This window comes from Pristiophorus japonicus, chromosome 2 (genome assembly GCF_044704955.1).
Source record: "Pristiophorus japonicus isolate sPriJap1 chromosome 2, sPriJap1.hap1, whole genome shotgun sequence".
NCBI lineage: Eukaryota > Metazoa > Chordata > Chondrichthyes > Pristiophoridae > Pristiophorus > Pristiophorus japonicus.
The window spans coordinates 223,423,192-223,435,113 of NC_091978.1; the positions used below are offsets into that span (position 1 = coordinate 223,423,192).

Consider the following 11,922-nt stretch of genomic DNA (forward strand, 5'->3'; position numbering starts at 1 on the left):
CTGCCTCGCTCCTGTCCTCTTGTGTCCCGCGCTGATTCCTTAAGATAACGTATGTTTTTTTTTGGAGGGGCTTTTGGGCAGTGTGTGCTGTGCTGAAAAAAAATCATGGACGGCCAAAATCGAAGTTCACATAAACGCCCGATCCCGTTTTGACTTATGTCTGCGCCAAAAATTTTTAAACTAGCGCACATGGTCAGCACAGGTGTCCAAACGTTGGCAAAAGTTGGAGTGAGTATTTCATGCCAAAAAAACATTTGGACACCAAAAAACGGCGCACAATCGTGGCAAAAATAGGGGCCACAGTTTCAACATTTTATTTCAATGTGGATCGGTATCAGATGACAGATGTCCATGACAGAAGACACTGACTTTAAACAGCTATACCTAACCTAGGAGTGCCTGCAATGGGAATTTATTCCAACAACAACAACAACTTGTATTTATATAGTGCCTTTTAATGTGGCAAAACATCCCAAGGTGCTTCACAGAAGCGTTATCAAACAAAATTTGACACTGAGCCACGTACGGAGATAATAGGGCAGATGGTAAAAGAGGAGAGAGAGGTAGAGAAGAGTAGAGGTTTAGGGAGGGAATTCCAGAGCTTAGAGCCTTGGCAGCTGAAGGCACGGAAGCCAGTGGTAGAAGGATTAAAATCGGGATGCTGAAGAGGCCAGAATTAGAAGAGTGCTGAGGGTTGTAGGGCTGGAGGAGATTACAGAGATAGGGACGGATGAGGCCATGGAGGGATTTGAAAACCAGTATGAGAATTTTAATATCAAGGCGTTGCTTAACAGGGAGCCAATATAGGTCAGCGAGCACAGGGGTGATGGGTGACCAGGACTTGGTGCAAGTTAGGACACGGGCTGCTGAGTTTTGGATGAGCTCAAGTTTACGGAGGGTGGAAAATGGTTGGAATGATTTTTACAGCACGACAGCTGCAGGAAAAATGCAGGGAACAGCACCAGCCCTTATTCATGGCCGCCTTCGACCTTACAAAGGCCTTTGACACTGTCAACCGCGAGGGTCTGTGGAGCGTCCTCCTCCGTTTCGGATGCACCCAAAAGTTCGTCAGCATCCTCCACCTGCTCCACAACGACATGCAGGCAGTGATCCTTACCAACGGATCCATTACAGACCCAATCCACGTCCGGACCGGGGTCAAACAGGGCTGCGTCATCGCCTCTTCTCAATCTTCCTCGCTGCCATGCTCCACCTCACAGTCAACAAGTTCCCTGCTGGAGTGGAACTAAACTACAGAACCAGTGGGAACCTGTTCAACCTTCATCATCTCCAGGCCAGGTCCAAGACCACCCCAACCTCTGTCGTCGAGCTACAGTACACTGAGGCTGCCTGTGTCTGCGCACATATAGAGAGGCTGAACTCCAAGTCATAGTCAAATGTATTTACTGAGGCATACGAAAACATGGGCCTTACGCGAAACATCCGTAAGACAAGGACATCAGCCTGTCCTTGCCACACAGCACTGCCCCCCAGTCATCAAGATCCACGGCGTGGCCCTAGACAACGTGGACCATTTCTCATACCTCGGAAGTCTCTTATCAACAAGAGCAGACATTGACGACGAGATTCAACATTGCCTCCAGTGCGCCAGTGCAGTCTTCGGCCGCCTGAGAAAAAGAGTGTTCGAAGACCAGGCCCTCAAATCTGCCACCCAGATCATGGTCTACAGGGCTGTAGTAATACCCGCCCTCCTGTATGGCTCAGAGACATGGACCAGGTACAGTAGACCCCTCCAGTCGCTGGAGAAATATCACCAACGATGTCTTCGCAAGATCCTACAAATCCCCTGGGAGGTCAGATGCACCAACGTTAGCGTCCTCGACCAGGCCAGCATCCCCAGCATTGAAGCACTGACCACACTTGATCAGCTCTGCTGGGCATGCCAGACATGAGACTCCCAAAGCAAGCGCTCTACTCAGAACTCCTTCACGGCAAACGAGCCAAAGGTGGGCAAAGGAAACATTACAAGGACAACCTCAAAGCCTCCCTGATAAAGTGCAACATCCCCATTGACACCTGGGAATCCCTGGCCAAAGACCGCCCTAAGTGGAGGAAGTGCATCCAGGAGGGTGCTGAGCACCTCGAGTCTCATTGCCGAGAGCATGCAGAAATCAAGCGCAGGCAGCGGAACGAGCATGCAGCAAACCTGTCCCACCCATCCCTTCCCTCAACGACTATCTGTCCCACCTGTGAAGGGGACTATGGTTGTCGTATTGGACTGTTCAGCCACCTAAGGACTCATTTTTAGAGTGGAAGCAAGTCTTCCTCGATTCCGAGGGACTGCCTATGATGAGGGAATAGTCAAGTCTCGCGGTAACAAAGGCATGAATGAGAGTTTTAGCAGCAGGTGGCCTGAGACAGGGAAGGGGTCGGACAATGTTACGGAGGTGGAAATGGGCGGTCTTGGTGATGGCTCGGATATGTGATCAGAAGCTCAGCTTGGGGTAAAATATAACACACAGGTTGCGAACAGTCTGGATCAGCCTCAGACAGCTGCCAGGGAGAGGGATGGAGTCAGTGGCTAGGAAACGCAGTTTGTGGCAGAAACCGAAGACCGTGGCTTTTGTCTTCCCAATATTTAGTTCGAGGAAATTTCTGCTCATCCAGAACTGGATGTCTGACAAGCAGTCTGACAATTTAGAGACAGTGGAAGGGTCGAGAGAGGTGCTGATGAGGTAGAGCTGGGTGTCATCAGCGTACATGTGAAAACTGATGCTGTGCTTTCAGATGATGTCACTGAGGGGCAGCATGTAGATGAGAAATAGAAAGGGGCCAAGGATAGATCCTTGGGAGACACCAGAGGTAACAGTGCGGGGGTGGGAAGAGAAGCCATTGTAGGTGATTCTCTGGCCATGGTTGGATAGATAAGAATGGAACCAGGTGTGTGCAGCCCCACCCAGGATGATGGTGGAGAAGAGGATGGTGTGGTCAACTGTTTCAAAGGCTGCAGGCAGGTCGAGAAGGACCATTATCACAGTCACATAGGATGTCATTTGTGACTTTGAGAGCCGTTTCGGTACTGTGGAAAGCTCAGAAACCTGATTGGAGGATTCAAACATGGAGTTCAGGGAAAGATAGGCTCTAATTTGGGAGACGACAACATGTTCAAGGAATTTGGAGAGGAAAGGGAGATTGGAGATTCGGCGCTAGTTTGCAAGGACGGAGGGATCAAAGATTGTTTTTTGAGGAGCGGGGTGATTGTGGCAGATTTGGAGGAGAGGGGGACAGTAACTGAGGAGAACCATTAACGATCAGCTAACATGGGAGCAAGGAAGGGGGTTGGGTGGTAAGCAGTTTAGTGGGAATAGGGTCGAGGGACTGGAGGTGGCTATCGGGGAGAAGCTGAGCTCAGAGGGCATGAGGGGAGATGGGAGAGAAACTAGAGAAACATGTGAGTTCAGGGGTAAGGCAGGGGGGAGCCTTAGAGGAAGTTTGGCCCGATGGGCTAGGGAAGGGAGGGAAGCGTCAGAGGCAGCTGAACGAACGGTCTCAATCTTAGTGACAAAGAAGTCCATGAGTGTCTCTCAATTGTTGAAGGAGATGGGAGAGGAGTTTACGATGATCGTTTGCAGTAGAGAAGAGAAGCCAGGGGGTTATCTTTGCAATCCAGGATGATTGTGGAATAGTGAACAGTTTTGGCAGACGAGAGCAGGACCTGATTGTCTTACGGATGTTAAGACCACATATCGCACAAAGGTCCTCCAACAGGCTGTCCTCGCCGGACAGCACTGTCCCCCAGTCATCAAGATTCACCGTGCGGCCCTCGATAACGTGGACCATTTCCTCGGGAGCCTCTCATCAACAAGAGCAGACATTGATGCGGAGATTCAACACCGCCTCCAGTGTGCCAGTGCAGCCTTTGGCTGCCTGAGGAAAAGAGTGTTTGAAGACCAGGCCCTTAAATCTACCACCGAGCTCATGGTCTACAGGACTGTAGTAACACCCGCCCTCCTGTATGGATCAGAGGCATAGACGATGTACAGAAGATCACCAACGATGTCTCCGCAAGATCCTGCAAATCCCCTGGGAGGACAGGCACACTAACATCAGTGTCCTCGAACAGGTTAACATCCCCAGCATTGAAGCACTGACAGTACTTGATCAGCTTCGCTGGGCAGGCCACATAGTTCACATGCCAGACACGAGACTCCCTAAGCAAATGCTCTATGCGGAGCTCCTTCACGGCAAATGAGTCAAAGGTGGGCAGCGGAAATGTTACAAGGACACCCTCAAAGCCTCCCTGATAAAGTGCGACATCCCCACTGACACATGGGAGTCCTTGGCCAAAGATCGCTCTAGGTGGAGAAAATGCATCCGGAAGCTCTTCGAATCTCAACACCGAGAGCGTGAAGAGGTCAAGCGCAGGCAGCGGAAGGAGCGTGCAGCAAATCAGTCCCCCACACCCCTTCCCTCGGCGAAATATCTGTCCCACTTGTGACTGGGTCTGTGGCTCTCGGACTGGTCAGCCACCAGAGAATTCACTTCAGAAGTGGAAGCAAGTCCTCCTCGATTCTGAGGGACTACCTATGATGATGATGTGGTCTAGCCAGATCTGGCGGTGAATGGCTAAACCATTTGTCCGCCATATTCGTTCAAACCCCTTGGACTTGAGGGAGCGGAGATGAGGGCCGTTCCACTTCCAAGCAGTAACCTTCTTCATAAACAACAAAAATAATGAAATAAAAACATATTCAATTAAGTGGATTGCGTTTAATAATCGGTATTCAGAGTCTTGGGAGAATTTTTGAAATTTGTTCATTCATTCATTAAGGCTATAGATGACAAGGAATTAGACGGAGCAGTGCAAATTCCAGAAACATGCTCCGGGGAGAATGCTGACAAGGAACAAGCAATCCAAACTGTGATGAACAACATCTTGTGGCAAATGTCCCAGGACAGGAAGACGACAGCTTTGAAACAGCTACAAGGTCACATGTGGAGAGAAGCTTATGAACGTGGGGAGGTGAAAGGAGAGTAAGTGATTTAAAATGTGTATATATTATGGTGCAAAATGCATTTTATCCCACAATTAGATTCAGAATGTCTGCGTTCTCTGTTGTGAAAGCGAGTCATATGGAACAAGAAATCGGGTTTGCTAATTTCAGCTCAGGCATTGGTAGTACATTACAATTAACCTCATGGTTTTGGGCTAAGGAAGGGAAACATAATAGAACCTCTACTATCCAGTGATTCCAGGAGGAAAATGGTGTGTGCATGTATGTATGTATTTGGTGAGTACTGGATCAGGCTTGGCCGTGATAACCTACCAGTTCTTGCTCACTGGACTTACAAATGAGGAAATGGCCACTTGGGCAAGGTACCAGAAGGTTGCAGCACCCATGAAACCAGAACCCTGCAAGAGTCAATGTTTTCAGTAGAAAGAAAATTGAATAAAGAAAAAAAAAATCAGAACAAAGCAATGTCTAATTTTTACACATGTGGCAACCTGATACTAATTGAGGTGAATTACTTTGGTGTTTCAACATTTCCATTTTTTAAATGTGATTCAGAGTGTATGAAGATGTTGCTCCAGCTATTAAGGAATGGACGAAGGCAGGCAAGAAGGTGTACATCTATTCCTCAGGCAGCGTGGAGGCTCAGAAACTTCTGTTTGGATATTCGGTTGAAGGAGACCTGTTGGAGGTAGGAAGCCATTGTTTGCTGTGCCTGCCCATTGCTGTTACTGAGGGATAAACAATTCATAAATGTAAAATGTTTTGGCCTTGTTCATACTGGAGATTGAGGCTGAGCCTAAATGTGCTGAAATTCAAGCATTATGAATCCTACTAGGTCAATGGACCAATTCACTAGATGAGGCACTGAGACATACGGACTAGAAAGATCCCAGGTACAATCCCTGGACTGTGCTGAGAAAAGCTTGCCTATAAAGCTTACACTGTAGACACTCCAGAAGCGCAAAATCTTGTGGTGGTGGTGGCAGAAAAGTGGACTGAATGTTTGGAAAGTCTCACTGGGGACATGCGACAAGCGATAACACTCTATGATGGTGGTGGTGGTGGTGCACCAAGGGAGGTTATACCAAGTCAACGCAATTACCCAGGTTCCTCGTTTCTAATTGGAACTAAGGAAACCGGTTGCTGGTGAAAGGTAAAGTGTTCTGATCAATTTTCATAATTTCCTGTGGGGCCTATTAAGCCACACCTTGCATTGTGCATTTTGAATCCCAAAAAGTTAGTTTGCAGGTGCAGCAGGTAATCAGGAAGGCGAATGGAATATTGGCCTTCATTGCGAGAGGGATGGAGTAACAAAAGCAGGGAGATCCTGCTGCAACTGTATAGGGTATTGGTAAGGCCGCACCTGGAGTACTGCGTGCAGTTTTGGTCACCTTACTTAAGGAAGGATATACTGGCTTTGGAGGGGGTACAGAGATGATTCACTAGGCTGATTCCGGAGATGAGGGGGTTACCTTATGATGATAAATTGAGTAGACTGGGTCTTTACTCGTTGGAGTTCAGAAGGATGAGTGGTGATCTTAGAGGCAGAGAGGTTGTTTCCACTGGTCGGGGAGACTAGAACTAGGGGGCACAGCCTCAAAATACGGGGGAGCCAATTTAAGACCGAGTTGAGAAGGAATTTCTTTTCCCAGAGGGTTGTGAATCTGTGGAATTCTCTGCCCAAGGAAGCAGTTGAGGCTGGCTCATTGAATGTATTCAAATCACAGATAGATAGATTTTTAACCAATAAGGGAATTAAGGGTTACGGGGAGAGGGCGGGTAAGTGGAGCTGAGTCCACGGCCAGATCAGCCATGATCTTATTGAATGGCGGAGCAGGCTCGAGGGGCTAGATGGCCTACTCCTGTTCCTAATTCTTATGTTCAATCATTGTACTCTTGCATGGCACACTCTTTTTAAAAGGTGAATGTGAAAGCTGAGGAACAGTAAACCGATGCTGAGAAGCAGGTGCTCCTCAGCTGTTAGGGGGTTTCTCAGTGAGCTCAGTAGCTATGGATAAAGCAGATAATGCTTTCCTTAGAATCATCCACCCAGTGTTTCCAGACACCACCTGAACATTAATTGAGTGCAAACCCTTAATCTTCGTGAAGGTGTATATATATATGCATATGGGTACCACGTGCAAACCTTTCCACTCGTGAAATCTGCCACCCAGATAAAATTGTACATCCTGTCAAGCTGATACCTTCTTTCCACAGGAAAAGCAATGCTGTTCCCCCTTGTAAATATAGTGCTCACTTGATACACATGTGCAGTGCCGATTTCACTGATGTGGTAGGTGTCTCCTTGTGTGGCTTGGAATGATTCATCAGTTTGAGAGCTTCATGCTACTGTAACCTACACTTCTGTGGGAAGAATTCTTTCCAAATGTTGTATGTAGGTAATCAAGCGCAGGCAGTGGAAAGAGCCTGTGGCAAACCAGTCCCACCCACCCCTTCCCCCAACAACTATCTGTCCCACCTGTGACAGAGTCTGTGGTTCTCAGGTGGCTGAACAGTCCAATACAAGAACTCCTTTTAAGAGTGGAAGCAAGTCTTCCTCGATTCCGAGGGACTGCCTATGATGATGATGTAGGTCATTGCATTAGCAGAGACACTGAAGGTATATCTGGAATGGTCTGTAAAGCAGGCTCTTAGGTAGTGAGTGGTGTGGCTGAAATGCTTCAGGTTATTGCAACTGCATTTGAAACTCCCCTTCATTTCAGTTATGCGGCATGTTCAGAACCCCCAAAGAAATACTTGTCCTCACCTCTTTGTACTATGTCAGAACCAACAGCAACCAAGAATAATGAAGCAAAATATTGTCAACACAGCAGTAGAAACTTATGCCTGGAGTAAAATGCAGCAAATGATACAGGAAAACAAAAATAACAATGAAAAACATACCTTCTACCTTTTTAACAGTCTTGGGACTATAGCTAGATCTTCAGGTAAAAATGCAAAATTTGTCATGGGTCCCTTTTCCATGGTATTAAAACCGATCCCACAAACGATGCAAATCAGTTGCTCATTTCTGCCTGTTGGCCTGGCCAATATTTCTCCCTCAACTAACACCTAAAATAAAAACATTAACTGGTCATTGTAACATTGCTGTTTGCAGGTCCTTATTGAGCGCAAATTGGCTGCCACGTTTCCTAACTACAGTAATGACACTTTAAAAACACGTCATTGATTGTAAAGTACTTTGGCACATCCTGAGGTTATGAATGCCACTATATAAATGCAAGTTTTTTTAGTCATACTGACCTTCATTAGGTCCCGGATTCAATTCCCAATCTGTGATCAGTTAGCTCACTTAGCTGGGGCAACAGTTGCAGCTCTTGGCACCTCTGGTTTAGGAAGGAGAAAATTGTCCAGTATGCTCACTCCTGAATACTAACCTGCAACCTCTGCTGGAAGTTGTGATGTGTGTATGACAGCTGAGGACAGAATCAGTGCCTATGGAACAGTACCCCAGCAGGTTTCAATGCTCTTGGGAGGGGAGTAAACGGGCAAAAAAAAAGTCAATTTTCCCAAAGCTGTCATAACTGGCGGTGGGAGTAGGTTTATAAGTTAAATGTAAAACAACACCACTGGAATCTGTGTAGTTCTGGAATGCAACAAGCCATTGATGTTCAATGGCTTAGAGTGGTGGTGGATTCGAAGTCTGAACTAAGTGCATGTTCTGTACCATATCTGAAGGTGAAAGTGATGCACCTTGTGTAAATAGAAACTTGTTTAACCCTCTCAGCTTTTTGATGGCCATTTTGACACAAAGATTGGATCCAAAGTGGAAGCAGAAAGCTACAGAAGAATTGCTGAAAACATTGGTTGTTCCACAGATAACATACTTTTCCTAACCGATGTGACTAAAGGTACAAATTTAAATATTTAAAGTATTTGTTTTTGTAACTTATTTGAGTGCTCCACAGTATTTCTGTGGGGGGAGAAAAATACAAGAGGATAAGACATGCATTAGGTTGAGAAGTGTGCGACGATCTTGCCAGGGGACTGTCGAAGTAAATCTCGAATGTTAGCGGTGCTTAAAATGGCAGTCTTGGAATCAATGTAGAGTACCTATTATTTTGTAATGATGGATTGTGGTAGTGACTTTAAAAAAGAGCTGACCAAATGACTGGTTAGCTATCCAGTGGCAGAAGCAGTGCAGGGATTTCTCCTAGTGAGTAGGCAACATTTCTCCAACTGTTGTCACCAAAAGCAGATTAACCAATTTTTTGTAGTGTGCAAAGTCACTGCCACGTTTGCCTTCATAACAGTTAATGCACTTGCGAGGTTTCTGAAAGATATGAGGTGATATGTAAATACAGCTCTTTCTTTTCACTTGCAACTACAAATTGCTTGTCCTAAGTATACCATATACATCAACATATACACAAATAACCTTCTGAATGTACTAGGGGACCGAGGGTCTCGAGAGGAGGAACTGAAGGATATCCTTATCAGGTGTTAGGGAAATTGATGGGATTGAAGGCCGATAAATCCCCAGGGCCTGATTGTCTGCATGCCAGAGTACTAAAGGAAGTAGCCCTATAAATAGTGGATGCATTGGTGATCATTTTCCAACAGTCTATCAACTCGGGATCAGTTCCTATGGACTGGAGGGTAGCTAATGTAACACCACTTTTTAAAAAAGGAGGGAGAGAGAAAACAGGTAATTATAAACCGGTTAGCCTGACATCATTAGTGGGGAAAATGTTGGAATCAATTATTAAGGATGAAATAGCAGCGCATTTGGAAAGCAGCGACAGGATCGGTCCAAGTCAGCATGGATTTATGAAGGGGAAATCATGCTTGACAAATCTGGAATTTTTTGAGGATGTAACTAGAAGAGTGGACAAGGGAGAACCAGTGGATGTGGTGTATTTGCACTTTCAAAAGGCCTTTGACAAGGTCCCACATAAGAGATTGGTGTGCAAAATCAAAGCACATTGTATTGGGAGTAATGTACTGGCGTGGATAGAGAATTGGTTGGCAGACAATCGGAAGCAGAGAGTCGGGATAAACGGGTCCTTTTTGGAATGGGAGGCAGTGACTAGTGGAGTGCCGCAGGGCTCAGTGCTGGGACCCCAGCTCTTTACAATATACATTAATGATTTGGATGAAGGAATTGAATGTAATATCTCCCAAGTTTGCAGATGACACTAAACTGGGTGGCGGTGTGAGCTGTGAGGAGGGCACTAAAAGGCTGCAGGGTGACTTGGACAGGTTAGGTGAGTGGGCAAATGCATGGCAGATGCAGTATAATGTGGATAAATGTGAGGTTATCCACTTTGGATGCAATAACACGAAGGCAGAATATTATCTGAATGGCGGCAGATTAGGAAAAGGGGAGGTGCAACGAGACCTGGGTGTCATGGTTCATCAGTCATTGAAAGTTGACATGCAGGTACAGCAGGCGGTGAAGGCGGCAAATGGCATGTTGGCCTTCATAGCTAGGGGATGAGAGTATAGGAGCAGGGAGGTCTTACTGCAATTGTACAGGGCCTTGGTGAGGCCTCACCTGGAATATTGTGTTCAGTTTTGGTCTCCTAATCTAAGAAAGGACATTCTTGCTATTGAGGGAGTGCAGCGAAGGTTCACCAGACTGATTCCGGGGATGGCTGGACTGACATAGGAGGAGAGACTGGATCAACTGGGCCTTTATACACTGGAGTTGAGAAGGATGAGAGAGGATCTCATAGAAACGTATAAGATTCTGACGGGACAGGACAAGTTAGATGCGGGAAGAATGTTCCCAATGTTGGGGAAGTCCAGAACCAGGGGATACAATCTTAGGATAAAGGGTAGGCCATTTAGGACTGAGATGAGGAGAAACTTTTTCACTGAGAGTTGTTAACCTGTGGAATTCCCTGCTGCAGAGTGTTGTTGATGCCAGTTCATTGGATATATTCAAGAGGGAGTTAGATATGGCCCTTATGGCTAAAGGGATCACAGGGTATGGAGAGAAAACAGGAAAGGGGTACTGAGGTGAATGATCAGCCATGATCTTATTGAATGGTGGTGCAGGCTCAAAGGGCCGAATGGCCTACTCCTGCACCTATTTTCTATATACATAAACAGGCCACACACAGTATTGTTCAGTGAATGGTGATGATCATTGTGATTTTATTTCCACAGTTATAAAATTGGGCTAGTCATAGTTTTGAGGCAGAAAGGACTCACCAGGAACCTACTGGGATGTCATTCACTTAATGCAAAAAAGATTAAAGGGATATTTTCTTTATTGAAAAGTGTTTGGCAACTTTTTATATTTGCAAACAAAATACCAATGGCCTAATCTGTGCAACTTTGAGGTCATTCTCACATAATTTCTTCATCTTGTTCTCCTGTGTCCTGTGACTCATTGCAAATAAATGCACTTAATTACAAACATATGAAAAGGTTTGTCATCACTTTTCCATAAGTTTATTATTTTATTTTTGTAAACATACTGGTCCTTTAACTTTGCTTTTTTTTAAATTCTATCAGAGGCAAGAGCTGCAGAACAGGCAGGAGTTCGGGTGACTATTGTGGTGAGGCCTGGAAATGCAGAGTTGACAGAAGAAGAAGTATCTCATTCTATCACCTCCTTCAGTGAACTGTTATTATCTGGTCATAAATGAAAACTGAGCAGCTTCAAAATACAAGAAAAACTGTTCTGCAGTAGAATTTACTAAAATCACTTCTCCACAAAGATTTCCAATAAATACGTTTTAGTCATGAGCAGGCATTCACAGTAAGTTGATTTTCACAAACGTACTTCAAGAAGCAGTGAGACATGGGTTTGTCTTGAATTTTCACTTGTATATTAAGTTCCTGATCTCCGTCCTGCTGCCATGGAAAGGTGTTGACCACAAGCCAGGTAACTACTCACAAGGTGAACGAGAAAATTCAGATTGGAAGTCACCCCAGGCTGCATGTGTGGCATTGGCATGGAACTAGATCATCT

At 45.7% G+C, this 11,922-nt stretch overlaps 1 protein-coding gene across 4 annotated transcripts in view; it reads left to right on the plus strand.

Moving 5' to 3' along the window:
• enoph1 (enolase-phosphatase 1) overlaps positions 1-11,696 on the plus strand; it is a 23,864-nt gene extending 12,168 nt beyond the window's left edge. For all 4 annotated transcript variants that reach the window (XM_070870991.1, XM_070870997.1, XM_070871000.1 and 1 more), the window contains exons 4-7: positions 4,793-4,995; positions 5,532-5,664; positions 8,725-8,848; positions 11,463-11,696. In XM_070870991.1, the coding sequence (XP_070727092.1) occupies positions 4,793-4,995; positions 5,532-5,664; positions 8,725-8,848; positions 11,463-11,596 (594 nt within the window). In that variant the 3' untranslated portion in view covers positions 11,597-11,696. The remainder of the gene's footprint in view (positions 1-4,792; positions 4,996-5,531; positions 5,665-8,724; positions 8,849-11,462) is intronic.
• Positions 11,697-11,922: the final 226 nt, after the last annotated feature.